This window comes from Brienomyrus brachyistius, chromosome 17 (assembly GCF_023856365.1).
Source record: "Brienomyrus brachyistius isolate T26 chromosome 17, BBRACH_0.4, whole genome shotgun sequence".
NCBI lineage: Eukaryota > Metazoa > Chordata > Actinopteri > Osteoglossiformes > Mormyridae > Brienomyrus > Brienomyrus brachyistius.
Window position 1 is genome coordinate 15,747,358 of NC_064549.1, and position 21,203 is coordinate 15,768,560.

The 21,203-nt window shown below is 37.9% G+C and overlaps 2 protein-coding genes across 3 annotated transcripts; one reads left to right on the plus strand and one right to left on the minus strand.

Moving 5' to 3' along the window:
- The first annotated feature begins 558 nt into the window (after positions 1–558).
- LOC125712043 (ubiquitin-like protein 3) lies at positions 559–18,170 on the plus strand. Of its 2 annotated transcripts, none has more exons than XM_048981669.1 (6): positions 559–664; positions 1,041–1,163; positions 12,084–12,192; positions 13,652–13,738; positions 16,184–16,261; positions 16,595–18,170. In XM_048981669.1, the coding sequence occupies exons 1-6, from the start codon at positions 647–649 to the stop codon at positions 16,645–16,647; spliced, it is 468 nt and encodes a 155-aa protein (XP_048837626.1). In that variant the 5' UTR covers positions 559–646; the 3' UTR covers positions 16,648–18,170. The 2 variants fall into 2 exon arrangements, with proteins under 2 accessions (XP_048837626.1, XP_048837627.1); XM_048981670.1 differs by lacking the exon at positions 559–664 and adding an exon at positions 674–761.
- Positions 18,171–20,017: 1,847 nt separating this feature from the next.
- Positions 20,018–20,983, minus strand: LOC125712056 (olfactory receptor 52B2-like). Its single transcript, XM_048981684.1, has one exon. It carries the CDS (start codon positions 20,981–20,983, stop codon positions 20,018–20,020), a length of 966 nt encoding a protein of 321 aa, XP_048837641.1.
- Between the last annotated feature and the right edge of the window lie 220 nt (positions 20,984–21,203).

Here is a 21,203-nt window from a genome sequence, read left to right on the forward strand (position 1 = left end):
ACACCTAATGAAGGTGACATGCTAGTCAAATCAAAAACCCAGTATCACAGAACTAGACCAGAAGTATAAATAAAGAGAGAAATTTTCATTTTATAAGGAGCTTTCGTCTCCTTTATTAAAATTACACTCGGACACCCCACAGTAATACTTAATCACATGTATGTGGATAATGAAGTAGTGATTATTTCAGCCAGTGAAATGAACCAGAGTGGTTTAAATTACTAACATAAATTCTAAAAAAAATAAATAAAAACATTCATGTATGTTCAAAGCCAAACAGAGGTGTCAATCACTTTGTACTTGTAAGGGTAAAAGGAACATCACTGTTTTGTGGTTTTATATATAAAACCACGTTTAATGTTGAGCATTAAAGTTAATTCCCTTCCCTATAATTTTGTTAAGACACGGTAGGCTATTTGCATAAGAAAACTAGTATAGCCGTGGACTTTCAGGTTAACCCCAACTTTTCAGTTCCAAACAGGGGTGTGGATTTACATGCACAAATGAGATTTTTGAACTACATTTCCCCTTTAAGGTTTCCCCCTGTTACCTACCGCCATCTTTGCTTAGGACAGGGTGACAGAGTAGGCGGAAAGCGGAATCTTAAAATAGATTATGAAATACTGCTTAAGGGGTTGACAGATAGATGTGTGGACAACCAGAGGTAATTGAACGGATGTTTCTTCTGAACGACTTCTTTCAGGAAGTAGACATTTCAATGCATATTTTCCTATCCTTGTTTTTCTTTTTCTATATATGGCGTAAGCGCATTTTTTAAGGGTTTACTTTTTTTCTTTTTTCATGTTGGGGGCGGGAGGAGGGCATCCAGTATCTTGCAAAATTCCGATTAATATGCAACCGGCACTTTAAAGGTTATGAGCAAAAAGTTGAATAATTTTAAACAGAAATTTTAGTTTTTTTTCCTTCGGACTGCTCTAGTCAGCAGACCACTTAAGCTGTAGCTGTAGCTGCAACCATATACTTTTTAAAGACATAATTTATGAAAGTGAGATCATTTGGTGCATCATTTGCGTCTTCAGCGGCACGCAGTAAGCAGAGATTTCATACGGCATAAAGGAATAAACTCTGGCAGTTATCTACGGAAAAGGTCGCTCACCAAAGAACAACACAGAAATATGACAACTACCAATCCGGCAGATACGGTAAGAATGTTTGAGGGCAATGTGCAAGGCAACATTTTATATATATATATATATATATATATATATATATATATATATATATATATATATATATATATATATATATATATATATATATATATATATATATATATATAATGTATGTACGTGTGATATGTGTATGTATGTGCACTGGTATAATGATAAGTGTTTTGTCTAGGAGTATGTATCACAAAAATGCAGACTGCCACTATACTGTACTAATCTTGATTTTTCATAACTGTGATGATTAATTATGAGGAAAAGCCTCTGTAATTTGGTGTCAACTTTTTTTTTTTTTTTTTTTTACATTTTAATAACCATGAACAAAACGACAGCGCCGTTATTTTAATATTTAACTGATATATCGCGCAGAGTTACTGGGGTCTGTTTCCCAGACTGCATGATTTTGTTAAAGGGATATTATTTTCTGCAGAAATCTGTGCAGAACTTGTCCAGCATAACCAGAATCACTTGTGCTTGCTCAAGTCCGTTGTTTCACCGGGATAAAGTTTAATATTCAACATTCATTTGACATTCAAAATACAAACCTATTAAGCGCTTCAACCATTTAATTGGATGATGTCAAACCAACTGTGTGACATAGAGTTATGTTTATGTACCACAAGGATTTAAAAAAATATATTCCTCTTGTACATTTCTTTAGAATTAAAAATGGCAAATATACATGTAGATAATGCTATTATACTCTCTAACCATGTGACCTCATGATGTCAAACCAACTGTGTAGCATAGAGACTAATATTGCAACATCAACCAGAGTCCAGTTTTATAGAAGAAATGAGACTTTTGCTGTAAAACATCCCAGCACCACAAAAACATTCTACAGGGAAACAAGGGGAGGTCCAGTGAGCAGTTACCAATTACTGTACAAAGAAACACACATGGTTCAGGGATGGATCATGCCACAGATAGCAAAGTACCATTGAAAGAACACTGAATAAACATCAGACAAAATCATCGAAACAACATTTATCTTCAACATTGTTTAAAATTGATTTTGCTTGTTGTAAAAGCCATCTATTCAAGGTTGAAAACCTGACCATGTCCAACAAGGATTCAGCATTTATTCAATTGTATTTTGTGCCAAGGACTCAACCATTCATCAACTATTGCTGTATTGTGTGTTATATTTAGTAGAGATTGATTCCTAAGTGATTTAATGTTGAAACTATGAAAAATCTATTATGGACTCTAAAGCCTGATACTGTATAACTGAAACACCAACAAAAGTAGTAAAATATAAAAGCATATTTCTAATACACACATTTCTAAACATTCATACAGAAAACAGACCACTCGTATATTCATTTGTTGAGATTGATATACACTATTTCAACAAAAGTATTGGGACACCTCTTTTGATTAGAGGAATTGTTTAGTTTTTTAACTTTTAACTTTGCATTAAAAACAAATTTACCTGTCAAGATAGTAAAGGGCGGCATAGTGGTGCAGTGGTTAGCACTGTTGCCTCACACCTCTGGGACCCGGGTTTGAGTCTCCGCCTGGGTTACATGTGTGTGGAGTTTGCATGTTCTCTCCATGTCGTCGTGGAGTTTCCTCCGGATACTGCGGTTTCCCCACAGTCCAAAAGCATGCTGAGGCTAATTGGACTTGCTAAATTGCCCGTAGGTGTGCATGTGTGAGTGAATGGTGTGTGAGTGTGCCCTGCAATTGGCTGGCCCCCCCATCATGGGTTGTTCCCTGCCTCGTGCCCATTGCTTCCAGGATAGGCTCCAGACCCCCCGCGACACAGTAGGATAAGCGGTTTGGAAAATGGATGGAAGGATGGACTTGCATGATATCATGAAAAACTACAATTTTTGATAAAATCAAATGACAGTACAGTAGAATATGACACTAGTATCGAGAACTTTCTGATGTTTGGCAACATTCCCATATTGTTTTAAATCATTTAGATTTTGAGATATCGTCAAAACAATTGCAGTTTTTTGGAAATCAGTATGTAATATGATGCAGATTATTTTCAGTTTTATCAGTGCTTAATGTAAGTTATTTTATGCACATACCTCCCTCACTTAAGTAACCCTTTGTTTAAACAGTGATTTTAAGCTTTATTTTAATTTATCTTTCATCCCGCTGATATTTCATCCACCTCATTTTTGTCTGAAATATCCCATTTGTATAAAATAGCTTTGTTTCTTTGTTGGTCAGTGGCCTGTGACTATCGGATAAAACTGGCTTTATTTCTTTAACAGCCGTCCTTTGTTTTTTATATGGAAAGGGCACTTGGATGAACACATGTAGATTGATCCCTAAGTCAACAGTGAAAGTCCACTAGCCATTACAACTTAGTCCTTTATATAGAGGAAAGCCCATTTAGTGAAGTATTCAACTTAGGAGTCATTCAGTCATAAATAGTTTTCATTGGACCATTTAGATTTTGATTTTTAAAGAACTGAAATTTTGAAAGCTTTGGACTGTATATTAAAATGTCATAGGTGTATACAATTTTCAGCCCTTGTAAATGAAATAAAAGTTTTTCCCAACTGAATATATTTAACATGGTACAGTAATGATAACCCATGTAAACAAAAACTGCCTTATCTGTCCTCTATCTAGCTTTGATATTTAACTAGGAAGAAGGATGTGGTGATTGTCAAAATTTTCCCTTTCCATTTACAGAATTATTTAGACAGCTTCCATCATCAAAAGTGAAGTTTGGAATAGAGTGTGCTGAATAAATGCATGAGTTGCAGCTTACTGCTAAAAAAAATTATGATGGTTTGGAAAGGATGAATAACTCTTTTGATTTGTACAACTTTGGGTGATGTTTCCGATTGTAAGATCTTTTGTTCTGATTTTTGACAAAGCATTTGCCATTTTTCACATGCTTTATTTGGAATGGGAAATAATTCAGTAAATCACAGTAAAATTGGTATGCTACTACATGCAGAATTTGATCCACCTGGAATGTTTGTCGATGTTAATCTCATGCCTTCAAAATATTAATACGTAGTAATAAATACATCAAAACCGGCAATGTTAGTATAAAGATGTTATGTACTATGAAGTATAAGCAGCATAACATAGTAAAATCATGCAGGCCACATGAAGTGCTTATAAATCCATTAGGACTTGCATGATATCATGCCATAACTACCATTTTTGATTAAATCAAATGACAGTACAGTAGAATATGACACTAGTATGGTGCATGTGGCATTTTCCCAGCCAGAGATAGACATTGGGGGCATTCTGTGGCAAGATGGCCTGCTATAAAATGCCCCCCCCCCAGCTAGAATCATTTCCTTATGGCCCAGCCCAAAGTAATTTGTACAGCACAAATAAGGGGCAAATATGAGTAACTGGTGCAAGTTTGGTGCATGTAGCATTCTCCTAGCCAGAGTTAGACATGGGGGGCATTCTGTGGCAAGGTGACCTGCTATAAAATGCCGCCCCCCCAGCTAGAATCCTTTCCTTGTGACGCAGCCCAAAGTAATTTCTGCAGCACAAATAAGGGGCAAATATGAGTATCTGGTGCACGTTTGGTGCATGTAGCATTTTCCCAGCCAGAGTTAGACATGGGGGGCATTCTGTGGCAAGGTGGCCTGCTATAAAATGCCCCCCCCCCCCCAGCTAGAATCTTTTCCTTATGGCCCAGCCCAAAGTATTTTATACAGCATAAATAAGTGGAATATAATGAGTGTTTCTGAGTAATTGCGTCATTAAGTCCATTTTCCCTTATTTGATTCCATATGATTTAGGGATGGGCCGATCCACGTCTTTTCAGTTCCGATCTGATTCCAGTACACAACTGCCAATATCGATACAGATTCCGATACAAGTGCTCTACATACATTCATATTTTAATATAATAAATATATATTTATACTCATTGTATTACATTTTGTAAACTAGTAAATACAAATGAAAAAATGTATGCTAAAAAATCTTTAATTAGGCTACTAGAGACATACGTAATGTACTGTTCCACCTCATTTGTACATCTTGTTTTAAGTGTTGAGGCATTTGCAGTTTGAATATTTTCCAAAAGAATATACAATGTAAATGCTTAAAATTACACCTCAGTTTTTCTCCCACTGGCAACAGCGTTAATTACACTTCATTGCAATAGCAGCGGCTGGTGTATCACATGCTGTACCGAATGCAAAACTGCCCAGGCTAGCGAATCCCAATTCATTCATTGCTTTTTTATATCACTCGTGTTGTCTCACACAATCGCGTGCCCTTTGTTTAGTGGGATTTTCCGGTAAACGCTACTTACACCTCTTACATTTTTTTTTTCCAAAGACTGCATATCACTGCTACTAGTTGTTGTTAAAACCATAAAAGTCTTCCAGATTGTCACCCTCTGATCTGATGTTCTTACGCTCCTCATACTGAAAAGGGTATGCCTGTGATGTCACAGGTGAAAGTCACTGAGTGGCAACATTACCGTTCAGCTTGAATGTCACAAAAAACACATCTGAAATGGGAAAGAAGCTGTCATGTTGATTGTACAAATCAGTTTAACAAGAAATAGGAGCTATCTTTTTACAGACTGCTGAAAACTAAATAAGTAAATACAGTATTGGATGTGGATTGGTTACATATGGCTGATAACTGATAGTTAACTGATAGATAACTGAATAGTTCTGTATCAGTGTTGATACCGATCCTAATATCAGATCAGTGCACCTGTAATATCATTTGTTTGATCAGTCAGTACTGTGCTGTATTGAACAGTTGCCTAAAACAACTAGAATACAGTCGTGCTGTTTTTATTCATAATGACTTGGTCCTTTCCTCTGTGATGACATCGCAACTGTGGGGACTGGCCTTGTGACATTCACAATGACCCATCAACATCAATTTTAAGTTGTTAATGAGGGTTAACCATTCTCTGTGAATTGATTTTACTTCTATCGGAGTAGTTTTTCTAACGTGATTTCTCTGAACAGTCTCAGGTTGGGCATTGATGATTTGGTTATTGTTAGATATGATCACCTTGTGTCTGCCTCGAATAAGCAAGGATTGATAAATGTTTTCTTGTAGAAGTTAAGCAGACCTTGAAGTTCAGAGTGTTTTTAAGGTGAATGCTTGTGTACTGACAATAAGTGGACTGACATTATAAACCACCTTCGTCTTTTCTTTATAAAAATAAATCCTTTGTTGTTCTACTGAAAAATAGCTTTGAAAAACAAAGGTTATGTGTTCATTTACTCTTGAATTCTGGCAACATTTGTGGGTTTGAGAAGCAGATCAGCTGGATAATATGAAGCACTCAGTGCAGTTTGTCCTATTCTTTTTTTGCATGTTGTAACTATCTGGATATACAGTAAATCAGATGGACTTGTAAGTATTTATCATAGGAAGTGCCTATTGGACAAACCACGGGCCCTTTCCGTGATTCTGCCAACTGTGGACATTAATGGCCATCTGGATATTCTGGAACCTTTGGTGTTTAGTATCGCAGCTTAGAGTGCAGACTGTAGAGTCGCGTAAATGAAAAATTAAATCATTCAAGATGTGTCTTTTAAATGTTCTTTTCTCTGTATGGTGGGAACTAACCACCTACTTCTCTATCACTCTGGACAGGCTGGTACATTACTCATAAACGTATGGCAGTAAAGATGTAGCTTATTTTTTTTGATAAATGGCCATGTCATATTGGCAGTAGAATATTTCCTACCCACACCTGTTATGTACAAAGCCCACCAGAGATGGTCCTATACAAGCATCAGTACTAACACCTTAATTACAGGCTTGAATTCTTTCCATTGAGCTGCAACATCGGTGGGCCCTTCCTCCTCTGTGGTAGCACAAGTAGGATAACGGTGAGATGCCCATGCTAATTTGGCTGTTTGTTATTTTGACTGATTAGAAGGTAGACGGACATGGATCTTACTGTAATTTGCAGAATACCTTGAATGTGAATGCTGCCACTCTGCTTCATCAATACCCAAACACCACCTGTCATTCCCTTACTGTGTATGAAAAGTGCAGTTTGATCTCCTTTTGACTAGTATTTGCCAGAAGGCCTGAGAACTGATGTGCAAATTGTGGAGAATGAATTGTGTGGTGTTTCCTTCTGCGCAGTGTTTGGTAGTTTAATGTAAGACTTACTGTTTCTTGTAGGTTCCTCACAGCATGCACTTCAATGGGCTGTATTAGTTTGAATTGCTCAGTGTGTGGCAGGGATGCCTTCAGCTGTCGCCTGTGGCAGGAATGTGAAACTGTGAGACTGCTGAGCAAACAGATCCCTCCCATTAGATGTCGGTATCTCTCCATAGGGAGATTTCCAATAATTATATTGGAGACCATTATGTTAGAGGAGTGTCTTCATTTATTATTTATCATGGTGGGCATTTAATAAAGTCCTACCTATGGAGGCAGTGCCTCTGAGCAAGGCCCTTAAACCCAAGCTTCCTGGGTGCCGCTTCAGGTGGCTGCTCTTCACTGCCAAGCTTGCTGTCGCTACATATGTGTCTGTGTGCCATGGAGAGCAAACTGGGGCAGGTAAAAGTGTCATTAATATTATTATTATTATTATTATTATTATTATTATTATTATTATTATTATTATTACCACTACCACCAAGTTCATGGACAGTGACCGGTATCTAGCAGGAAAACAAAGCCGTTTTCAAAATGCCTTAAGAATGAATGGTTGTCATGGTTTTTTTTCGATTATAATAAAATGTTTCCTTTGCGGTACAGTGCACTAGTTTGAGTTCCCTGCAGCAGTCTGAGTCAGCAGTGCAGGCAGACCAGAAGGGCTTTAGTCTCTGTCCTGTCCCACATCTCTGCCACGTAAAAGACCAGCCTCTTTAAATAGGTTGAGGCTCTGCTCTGCCAATTCATTGTTATCTGGGATGACTCAGATCAGAAAGGAGAGAATTCATTTGCAAGTTACAGTATGTATCACACAACTACACAGATATTCCTCAATACTGTTATTTCTTAGGTAGTATTTAACATGCCAGAAATGCATTTTGTCATAATTGTACTTTCCCATTTTCAGTGTATGTTTTCAAAGCACGTCTCATATTGATTTGATTTAAGGTTCCAAGAAGCAGCTGTATGCTAAGTACACACTCGTTGCAGCGTTTGACATTTTCAAAGTATTTAGTATGCATGTTAAAATGCTTCATTTCTAGATTACAGAGTACTATTAGGTTGCATTTTAGGTGTAAAAACCAGGGGGGAGGGGGAGAAATGTACCCAGCAATATTTAACCGGTTAAATGAATCAACTCTGTTATCAGCCCGCAAAACACTTGTATTGCATAAATTACATTCGGCAGTCTTGCCTTTTTCTTCTTTGAACCTGAAGTAACTCCAAACTGCTGACATGTCGGCAAGTCTCACACACAACAGAGACTCTTATCACGTGATGCATCTTATCACGTTATGCATGTCACAAGTTTTGTAATAAATTTTTTATAGTAATTAAGTTTTGTAGTAATTCTTAATGAATAAAATTACATTTTTTATCCCTTCCCGACTTCTGATGCAGTAATTTTGACCAGGATCAGGCCGATACAGAATATCGGATCGGTGTATCTCTGGTTGTCACAGTGCAGTATTATTTTTGAATTTTTATTTATTTAACAAATTTTTTACTATGCAAATGAGCATCTTTTAGGTTTCGTTATTCAGACAATACATTATGTTTCCAGTTTTACTAAAAAAAAACTATTTCAAAACAAATTGTTTCCCTGCTGAACCGAAATTGCAATGGACTGTGACCCCCCCAAGCAGATGGTTGTACCATCTTCCACCCAGCATACAGACCTATGGGCAGTTTAGTTAACTTCAATTAACCTCAGCATGTTTTTGGGCCGTGAGGAGGAAACCCCACAACAACATGGGGAGAACATGCAAACTCCACACACATGGAACCAGGGTGGAGGCTTGATTCCTGATCCTAGAGATCTGAGGTAACAGTGCTAGCCATTGCGCCACCAAATCTCTTCCTCCTCCTCAGTCATTTTTGTTAGATTTCTTACAAATGCATCACACTGCTTACGAGTGAATCAAACAGCAAGGACAAGAATGATTTTGATCATGCAAATTCAGTGGTGGAAAATTTTAGGCTGAGAAGAAACCATCAGTAAAAGTTCAAAGCTTGCCAAAATTTTGTTTCCTATAAAAGAGTGAAAATATTTCAGCATAATGTATTGATACTTTCAACCCAGCTGATTATCACAGTGCTTGTGATGTGAACATTGCATGTGCATAACATGCGATGTTGATGTTAACATTACATGTCCTGTAGGCACAGAATCGAAAGCAGCATGATGGCAAAAATGTACAATGCCGTCACCACACACGGCCCACTTTTTGTGTGTGGAGTTCCCAGTTTAAGGTCAGACATGCAACAGACTGGTATCGTGTGATATAAACTCTGCTGTAAACTCTGCTAACAATACTGTGATCTTATTTCATCACTTGAAGTATTGTCACCCAGTAGAATATACAAGTGTTCACATTGGGTTTCAGTTTGAAAAAATGTGGGACACATTACTGTATGTCCTTTATCGGTTAAGAAATGGGAAACAGAATTATATCATGATAATTACTAAAATCAACTCATGGAAAAAATTATTCTGAAAAATATTTTTCTTAATATTGGATATGTATCCATATCTGTGGGATGTTTCAGGTAACTTTACTATGCAAATTCTAAAACGTTCACTGCAGAACTGTGGTTCACATGTTTAAATGTCTTGCATATCTCCCCATGCTTGATCATTTTTAATGAATCTCTTGTTAGATGGTATGAAGAACACATATGAAAATAAGACTGGCTGGCTGCCTGTACTTTCTGCGATTATTTGACCATTAATGGCTTGTACATCTTACTTGCTGTGAATTTTTAATGTGTTTGCTCATTAAAGTCAATATCATTAATGGGTAAGACTTTTCCTTGAGGGTCCCATGTAATTGAAGGTTTCCCTTAGGTTATTAATATTTGCTTCTCTGCATTTCTCTTTGTGGGAACATTTGTAAGTGTGTTAATCTAAATTTATCTTGCATTAGAATGCTGTTATATCAGGCCCTGTTAGGCTTGATTCTCGTCTTCATCATTGCTGCAGATGCTACATTGATTTTGGTTAATTTTCTAGAAAATGACTTACTATTTCCTGTAATGGAGAATATGTGATGGATTTTGAGGAATAAGTATTAAGTAAAGTATCCTTTTATGGACATGGTTAAAATCCATCCATACATTGGCATACCTGCTTGTCCTGTGCAGGATCCAGAGCCTGTCCTGGACAGTATTGGTACCAGACAGGGAATAACCCAGGACAGGGAGCCAGCAGCTTGGTTTAAATAAATAAGTATAAATTTTACATCAGTTCATTTTAGTAATACAGAAATGCTACTAATTTCTTATTATCCAGTATACAAAGATCACTTTGAATTTTTCAGTTCACTGAAGGTGAGGTTATATGTTGTTAGTCTAAACATTTTTTTATTAAGAGATTGAAAAATTACCCTACCTTTGCAATTTAAATCTTGATACAATATACATCCTCCCCCCCCCCCCCCCCCGAAGGTCAGGTTAATATAATTTTATTTTCTATATAGCGCCAGATCACAACAGAAGTCATTTAAGGTTACCTTTCGTAGAGAGCAGGTCTGTACATTATCCTTTTAATAAACAATCTAAATACCCTTATGATATTGTCGCACGTTTACAGTTCTCCTCTGCTCTCTGTATCACGCATGGCGGAGCTCCGCCCCGATGCGCCCGCACAGACACATGTGCGCACACACAAGTGAGCTCACTCCCACCAGCGGACAGAGAGCGCGCGTCGGAAAATATGTCGCGTCAACCACCTGAAAAATATTTGAGTTTTTTTGACTGCTGTCATTAAAAGAAACACATGAACACCATAAATCCTGTTGGTGTCTGTCTGCCCCCCCCCCCGCCAAACTTGTAAACCATGGGGAAACACTGTAGTGTTTTCCACTCTGTGCAGAATAATCGTCAGTTATTTCAGTGCACCCAACGCAATAAAAGCTATTTCAAAATTTAAATATAACATACACAGTCGCTCTTCATCCAATCTCAGATGACTATATTTGTGCCCAAGAAGTCAGCGGTGGAGAGCCAGAATGACTATTGCAGAGGTGGTCTGACAGCCATAGTCATGAAGTGCTTTGAGAGACTGTTGCTGTCACGCATCAGATCCATCATCCCCTTAGATCTGGATTTTGCCTACGGAGCAAACTGATGCACAGATAACACTTTCTCGATTGCACTTTACACAGCTTTTTCTCACTATGAGCAATCAAATACATATATGAGGATGTCATTTGAAGAATTTAGTTCTGCATTTAATACCATTATCCCTCACAGTTTGGTCAACAAACGGAGCAGCTTGGACACTTCTATCCACTCCTGCTCTGTAAAAAAAAAAAAACGATGTAAATTTACAGTAAAATACTGGCAGCAGAGTTGCCAGCCACTTACTGTATTATTACAGGGGCAGTTCTGTAATTAGTATTTACAGTATAATACTGTATGTGTACAGTATAATGCTGTGTTTTGTATACACAGTATTATATTGTAAATATCAATTACAGTATATAATATACAGCATATGATAAACATTATCATGTGGACAGCTGGGTGTGTGTGCGTCGTTTACCTGGGGCAGAGATGACACCAAGATGCACTATGGGAAAAAGGCTGTTGAAGGCGGTGTGATGCTCTGAGCAATGTTCTGCTAGAAATCCTTGGATCCTGGCATTGTGGATGTTACTGTAACATGTACCTTTTGCTTAAACATTGTTTGCAGATCCCTTAATAGCAACATTATTCCCTGCTGCTTTTTGGTATATATTAGCATTCTTGCTTTAATACCATAGGACTGACTGTCTCTGTCATCTCAAACTTTTGCAGATAACCTTGAAGCTCATCTTAGTGAGTGGTAAGACAAAAGAGTTCCCCTTCTCACCCAGCAACTCTGCAGCGGATATTGCCAAGCATGTGTACAACCACTGGCCAATGGGTAATATTCTTCAACATTATATGCAATTTTCATTTTTTTTTATATTTTATATAACATTATAAATGGCATGGATTAAATTCACAGACTCTGTAACTGTATATCACATTAAGATAATAAATTATATACAATTTGATTATTATTTTATTACTTTGCACCATATGGAACAGACATGCTGGATGAGGTTCTGCAGCCATCTGTGTGCCTTTCGGTGCTGCATTTAGAGGAGTGTAGAGAGCAGTCAGTGTAAATAGTCTGTCAATACGATGGGAATGTGGAACAGAATGACCAGCTCTCTTGCCTGCGTTTGAAGTGAAAATGGGGAATATTGTGTAGATGCTAAAAAAGTTGAATGTGATTTTTTTCCCCAGTTGGTCATGTGTGCTAGCTCACTGCTTCCAAGAGGCACTTTTAACTTCTCTGTTCCTTTCCATTATCACTGAATGCTCAGTGGGCTAAGCCTGTGTGCCTGTAATCAGAAGGTCGCCGGTTCAAACCCAGCCTCAGCACGTCTGTGGGTCCTTCAGCAAGGTCCTTAACCTCCTGCTCCCTGGGCGCCACTACGGGTGGCTGCCCTTCGCGGACAGCTTACTCTTCAAAGAGCAAGTTGAGGGAGACGTAAAGATAATTTCCCCACGGGGATCAATGACGTATCGATTATTATAATTATGCTACAGCTTAGCGTTACCAGGAGTGTGTGGAATAGGCATTGCCAAGTGCAGCTTATCCTTGAATATAAACTTTGGCATCTTAGATCCGACCCATTGAATAATTAATCATTAATGAACATTGAAATAAGAAATAAGGAAATAAGACGAGAGTATAATCAAATAATCTCTAACAACAGAGTTTGTTGATTGAGGTCAAGTGTGTATTGTTAATGAAGCTCCCAAGTCTTAAAGATGATCCTCTTCTTTCATCAACAATGAGGTAAGCAACCTAAAATCAGCTACATGGTGAATTGGAGACTATACTCAAAAAAACACTCTTGAGTAAATTGCTGAAAATCTGACGCGCAAAATTGAATATGCCAGAGGTGGATTGCTGTTTTTTAATATGGCTGAATGTGAGGCAAGCAAGCAGAGGTGGGTAGTTCAGGTACAGAAAGTAAAAATCTAACAAAGATTTTGTTTTGAACAATCAATTGAGTATAAAAAGTCAGTCGCAGAGTACTAAACTGGTTGGTTGTAGCAAAATTAATGTCTGAATTTTTACTTTCTGGACCTGAACTATCCACCGCTGCATTCAAGTGCTTGCCTCCATCTGATGTGAACAGGTCAGAGCCATAGTTATCATCAGTGGCACAGCGTGTTAGCTAATCCCATGTCTCATTTTTCACCAGACAGTTCAATTGTACATTCTGTCGGCGCTGTGTTTGGGATGTACTGGAAAACTGGAGAGTAGTGTAATTCACCTTAGGTGATAATCTACCAAAGAGCAAACATAATTTTCTCCATTTCAGACTGGGAAGAGGAACAAGTCAGCAGTCCAAATATACTGAGGCTCATCTACCAGGGGAGGTTTCTGCATGGAAATGTAACACTGGGAGGTGTGTTTCGATGTGCAGAATCAAAGCACTTTATTTCTGTGCTCAACCCGAAAATAAACACCCAGCAAAATTGTAGCTTCTTCACTGGAAAGATTAAAGTAGCAAGAGGAATGGATCCAGTGTAGGGGCGGAGTGGCCATGGGGAGCACTGGGAGATTCCTGGGTGGGCTGACACTTCCAGGCCGATCAAGCTGCGGTACACACATTTTCATAAAGAAATGCACTTGTATGTAGTAAATAAAGGAAAAGACAGCCCGTCTCCAAGTGGTACGACCCACTTCGGGTGCATGTATCCATTGTAGAGAGAAGGTGCTAGAACATCCTAAAATAAAATGATTAAATTAGTACGAACCAGCTTTGTGTGAAACTAAACTGTTGTGATGGATAATACCACTGGTTTTCTTTTTGATCTGATTTCGATTCGATACAAGATTGTTATTGCTGATACCAATCTCAATACCGCTATTCAGTGGTGGCCCAACCCTAAGAGGTACATGACAATAACAATCTGGGGGGCAGTGCTGGCAGATCGATTATTCCTACTTACTAGTGTCTGGGCCCCCTCCCCGTTCACGTCCTGCTCCCTATATTAATATGAACATTTAAATTACCAGGTAAAAGTCGATACTTTTACGTTATAATCAATTTTTCAAGTGAAACCATTCAGATGGTAAAAATGTGCTGGAGGAGGATGCAGCAAAATCCACAAAAATTTCCACTTTATTTGGAAGAGGCGAGAAAGGTGCAGTCTGCTAACTGTACAACAATGCCGTGGGTCACGACTTAAGTAACATGGGTGAGAGCAAATTAGCCACCTAGCACATGTGATTGACCCTACAGTAAGTAATAAAGCCTAAAACACACTGGGTTTCCAGTGTTATTAACATGCTATTCCTAATTGAAAAAGTATCAAAGAAAGTGGGATTATTTATTCACATAATATTCACATCAATACTTGTGCAAAAATGCAATGGTCCTTTTATTTTTTAAATAATTCACACCTGTATTTAGCACTATCCACTTGTGATCGGATCACTAGGATGCATGTTAATACCAGGTGTGAAGATGGCCAATGTCACAAAGAGCACAGTCCTAAATGCTACCCCTCTGAAATATTTTCTGTTTCCTTGTACAAATCAGATTCATTGCTGCCCCCTGACTTCCAGCAGATTTGCACCACACAGGAAATAACTTCATTAAGTGCATAATACTTACATTATGGCATAAATTCAGCAGTCAGGCATACGTGCCACCCTCTCTATAAAGTCTCCAAAGTAAGAGTTCCGAATTACTGTAGGGAGGATAGAACATTCTCTTCTGTCTTTAATGATACCTGGTCCCAGATCATGTTGCTGGGAAATTCTGCACGGACCAAAATACTTTCCAGAGAATAATAATCCAAAAGTGTTGCAGGTGTGATACGCGAGCAGAATTTGATTGTTGTCATCAAAGCTGTTCAAAATAATAGCTACGATTGGAAGGGAGGAGAGAGCAGTCACTGAAAATCGGTGTTGTCGCAACTCACGGCGCACAGACAGAAGCGCAAGACGCAAGGAGTCGAGGAAAATGCAGGGTTTAATGGAAGTAACAACAAAAGAGACAGGCAGCAACGTAGGTTGACGACACAGTGACCGGACTGGGGAAACAAACTGAGACGCGGACTAAATATATAGAAGTAATGACAACAACCAGAGACAGCTGATCACGCGGGGATTCCACTCGAGGTTAAGGAGCGTACGATTGGGGCAGGACAGGTGTGTTAAAATTCTGGAGAAGCCCCTCAAAAATTGGACCAAAAGGAAGTATCTTTCCAAAATTGAAAGAGGGGGAAATAGCATTAAACTAGAAGTAGAATCTTATGTAACGAACTATACTTCATTAACTCAAACCACATCATAATCAGTCAGTGTGCCATGATGGTATGCAAGGATCGGAATTAACACTCCAGATATGCCTTTAGCAAAAAACACAAATTTGTTATTATTTTTAATAATGAGTGTTTCTCTAACAAGCAATCAGAAAGTGATTTCTCACAGGTGTCACAAAATGAATAGTACCGAATAGAGTGTACGTTGTTCCCAGTTTTGTTTAAGATATTCTGTTTTGTGCAATGTAAAGGTAATACGGTAACACCTTCCTTGAGGGGCACATATAATGTAGTAGAACACTTTTACTTAATGTGTTAATTAGCCAGAAACTAAGTGTTAGTTACCTAAGGATCCCATGTTTAATCAATCGCAAAATTTGTTCATGATTTGTACTTTAGTAGTAATTGAGTTACTTAGCTGCTTGTGCCCCCTCAAGTAAAGTGTTACCAGCAATGTCTCTTCAAAAACTTATTTTCACTCTTATAAATAGTTCATGGTGTGGTTTACAGTCATCCCAGTAACCCAAATGCAGACTTGTTTGTTGCCGTTAACTCTAAAAGAGAATTTGTCACTCTAGCATTAAAACTACCCCTTGGCAAGATAACAGTGATGCATCTAGTGGCCAGAGAGACGCTACCAGAGCCAAACTCCCAAGGTAACTGCAGGAAGATTTTTACTTTTTTTTTCTTGAGTGGTTTGTAAACTGTGTCATAGTGCAGTGCACATGCAGAATTGGGGAAACAGCTATTTTGTTGCCTACGACAGAGTGCTAATATTTTTATGTTTGTTTCAGTACCCTTAACAATTAAGTTGGGCTTGATGCAATTAAAAAAGTCTTTAAACACCCAAACATTACTTGTGAAATGTGTGTTTTTGTGAAATGACTACAAAAGATAGGTTGAATGTAGTTTCATTAAACTGTTTTGTTTCTGTTTTGGTTTTCAAGATGGTTGCTATGTCTGTGATTTATTCCTTTTTTAAACTGCAGGTCAAAGGAATCGTGAGAAGACTAGAGAAAGCAACTGCTGTGTAATCCTGTGAACATTCCCAGCCTCGTCTGCCACCTGGGGTGGAACACAGTCTGTCTTTCATGCTGCTGAAGTAGATGCCTGGGAGGCCCTGGAGAGTGCACGAAAATAATTTTGCTGGGGGCAACGGGAGAAATCAGGGAGGTGAATGAGATGTGGTTAATTTCAGATTTGTGTTTCAGACTGTAGTCTCCCTCCTCATCCATTCATTCTTGAAGGACAAACAGATGCATTCAAGTATTCAGACTGACTCTGGTGGTCCAGTTCGGCTGCCCATGGCAGAGATTCACTTCCTCTGTTCTGTAACATTTACAGTACCCAGCTGCTCCTAGCTCCACCTAGAGACAGTTCTGAAGACTGACACCTCACCCACAGGGAGCAGTGGTGCAGACTATGAAGTTGTAAAGGCTGATTTATACTTGATTCATACAGCGTGGAATCTACTCCATTGGCAGCCACGTACCCTGCGCCGTAGTATGACGCTTCTAGTTACATTTCTGTGGAGGTGCAGGTCAGGCTAAGGTATAGGCTACAGCATGAGCTATCCGGCTATGCCATACCCTTGCCATACTAACAGCATAGGTTTTGCACAAAAGTATAAATCAGCATTAAGGCTTAGCATGCACCCATAGGGATGCAATATGAAGGGATGCAGGTGGGTGTTATACATCCAGAACATCATTTGTGTGCACAATTTAACCACTAAAAACACTAAACTTGTTATTCAGGACTGTTTCAAACTATGTGACTAAACTTTTATTGTGCCTCTAGTCTGGATTCAGTCTGCAAGGCAACTGACAAACATGTAAGGCGTTTTTTTCGGGAAGATGAGTTTCCTATATTTATGTGTAAATCACAGGAAAATTGACAAACTGGAGTTAATTTCCTAGCCTTAGATTTTATTAAATCACTGGGTTCTTTTATTAACCGACAAAGAGCATCAACATGTTATTCTGTGATTCTTTTTTTATTTTTACTTGTCTTGGTATTTGTCTTAACTTCTGTGTGTCAATTTGCACAGCTGTGCAGAAGCATGAATTATTTCATATAAAGTTGAAAAAAGGATTTTGTTTTTAATGTTTTCCTTTAAGAGTTATTTTTTGGAAACTAGGGATATGTGTACAGTATCTTTAATGTTAATGTTATACAAAAATATGCTCATACATGGATATTACTTGGATATAGTGATGTTCAGTGTAATATGGTCTATATAATTACTAGTAGCAGTATCAGATGATCCCAACTCTTGATGACAATGCTGTGTACCTTACAACTAAATCCTAATTCAATTTATATGAAGTATCTAATCTGTATTTTTCTTTACCTTAAAATGGTCAGAAAACATCTAATATTATTAATAGCACATTTCTGTGGTTATTGCTTTAATAAAATGCAATATAATGCAGTATTAGCTCTTTACAAATATTGTTCATATTGATCAGTATTCAGAAGAGTTTTTTGATTGTATATAGCATTGCATTTTTCTTCAAAATGAGTAGAATAAATCTTTAAACTAAATAAATAACAATGAATAATTGTGGGCATCTTCTGTGTTGCAGTATGAAACTAAAACTTTTTCTGTCTGATTTGCTTTTCCTGCTTCACAGAGAATAACACCGTCTTGTAGCTGATATTGTGCTTTCAAAGGCAGCATGAATAAATGGCACACAGTGGGGAAAATCTTAAGCCAACAGCCCTAGGCGAGGTTTGCCATGGAAATCCCCTCTGTTCCTGAGCAGGATACTCACAGTAACCTGTACTTCTATGATAAAAGGCACTTAAGGGACTAATTGAAATTCTAAGGTAAACAATGCAAAATGAAAAGGCTGATGGTGCAGTTGGAGAATGAACCCCCTGAAATTCAAGGTCTGAACTAATTGCAGGGAACCACAGTGGTAATGCTGCAATGGGGGTCCACCTAATGCAAGGCAAATCAGCATGTTTAAATATTTAACACAAAGGGAGGTGTATTTTTCTTGCTGAATTAAAACAAGATAAGATTATATTTTGCATGCCACTAAGGCAGCCTTTACAACATTCCAAGTCCCAAAAGAGACAATTACTTGACGCAGCTGTAGAATCAGTTTCAAACAAACAAGAATATCACAGTTATTGATACCTTGCCATACTCTGAATGTCAAGACCAAGCATCCTTGTTGTGACTACTCAATAAAAACTACTTGTACTGCGGTTAATGTTTATGAGCTAGATTTACTTAGGTTATGTGGACATTGTTACAATTTTAGTTATCTTCAAGTACACAGGGAAGTAAATCTACACAACGTTTGTTTCAAAGGTATATTTAGAGGTCAAGATAATAAGATGTTGAAATGACTGTTTAAAACGGTTAATGTTCCTGCTCAGGCCCTGTGTTGGACAGTTAAATAAAAAAAAATCAATAGTTAAAAACTACTTCCCAAACTTGTATGGATGCTACTAGTGGGTTAGACTTTTGATACCGATGTAGCAGTCAGTTATTGATGAGGCATCGATTCAGCACACCATACCTCACCCCTAACCTCATTATCAGTAGGTGCAGGTCATTTCGAAAGGATTTTAAGATCACAGGGCTATTAAAATACAACGACAGACTTGTTTTATAAAAGAGAGTGAATGAGCAGTTTGAAAATCTATAAACGTACTCCTCCAATTAAAATCACATTCGGTGTATTTGAAGACCTCTGCATATGAGACACACATTAATGTGGTTTCAATTTGAGAAATTTTCACATCTTTTGACTCCATCTTGTGGTCATAGGTATTCACTACGTATGCGTAAATTAAAAAATAAATATTCAGTAATATTTTACGTTATAGATGTCATGCACATTTTATTTATAAACGTTTTTATCAGTAAAATCAGATGTGATCCGCAAGTTATATCTTTTAAAGTATTTTTAAAATATAAGCAGTCCTATGAATTTTTCCACGTTTATTTGCAAACCCCCAGAGCACCTGTTATAAAGTTGTGTAAAATGTCACGCAAAAATTATCAATAGATGTTTCAGAATAATATACTATTATAATAAAAGCGCTAGATAAATTATCTCCCGTTAAAGGAAGACGTGAGCATTTATAGCAAAACCAATCGAAATAAATAAAGGGACACAGACACACATGTGTGTGTGTGTGTGTGTATATATATATATACATATACATACATATATATATATATATAAATATAACTTACACGTATTGTTAAAAACCGTTGTGCCAACGATGTGAGCCAACAGTGATTTTGATTACTTTGTACTTGTAGGAAAGCGGAATCTGAATCTTATCAATCGGCTAGCGTAATTCAACAAATTGCATAACATAAAGTCAGAATGCACAGTTATCTGCTCAGTTATCTATCGCACCATTTTTACCAAATGGTATCAGTCTCATGTCAGCACGTTTGCTTTCTGTATGTCTACTCGTTTCTTCAGCCTTTGGAATAGACTTTCCTTCACCTCTTTAGTCCGTAGACAGTATATCAGCGGATTGACCATGGGAGGGAACGAACTGTAAATCATGATGACTGCGATGCGCAAGTCTGGGCTGAATGTAATGCCCACGTTGCTCGCCATGTACACGAAACACCGAGGGAGATAGTAAAGGGAAATGATGATGAGCTGGGCGCTGCAGGTGGAGAGGGTTTTGAGGCGACCTTGGGTGGTGGCGATTTTAAAGACTGCAACAAGTATAGAGCAATAAGAAAATAAGATAAATGCTAAAGGCACCAGTAATACGACCATAGCAGAAGCAAAAGCAGGATACGCGTAAGCAGCCCTGTCAGTACATGCCAGCGTTGTGATAGAAATATGGTCGCAGTAACACTGAACAATAACATTAGATGAGCAGTAAGGCAGAGGAGATGCCCTAATTACACTCATCAGTGGGCTGCCGATGGCAATCACCCACGAAATGATGCTGAGTATAAAAATAATTGAGTTTGTAATTATCGTGGAGTATCTAAGAGGGTGACAAATTGCCACGTATCTGTCTATAGCCATTATTAGTAATACAAAGGAGTTAACAGATCCAAAATAATGCACAAAATACATCTGGACAAAGCAAGCAGTGAATGAAATGGTCCCTGCTTGGAACCAGTACCTGGCAATGATCTTCGGCAAGGTGGTGGTGCTGAACAACACGTCAGACACAACCAGGTTCAATATGATGAAGTACATGGGCTTGTGAAGCTTCTGGTCTGTTATAAATATTGCAAGAAATATTGCATTTGCAAGTATAGTAAAGACATATAACAAGCATAAGACAGTGGCAATGAGACCATAATAACGGGGAAGAAGTCCTGGAAATCCCATAATGAAAAAGTCCGTTATTGAGCTCTGATTCTCTGCCAACATAATGAACTAAAATCCAGTGGAAAGTGACAGGAATTTGTATGAAACCTTCAGTCTTTCTCAATTAAGCAGGTTAAATGAACAAGTCTTAGTTTAATAGCCTACTGACATCTCATTACTGTCTTTATATTCAACTACTAAATTTCTATTTGTCTGATAGTTTATTGGAAATTCAAACACACACAGAGACTAATGCTTGAACCGGCTACACCATGGCTTTACA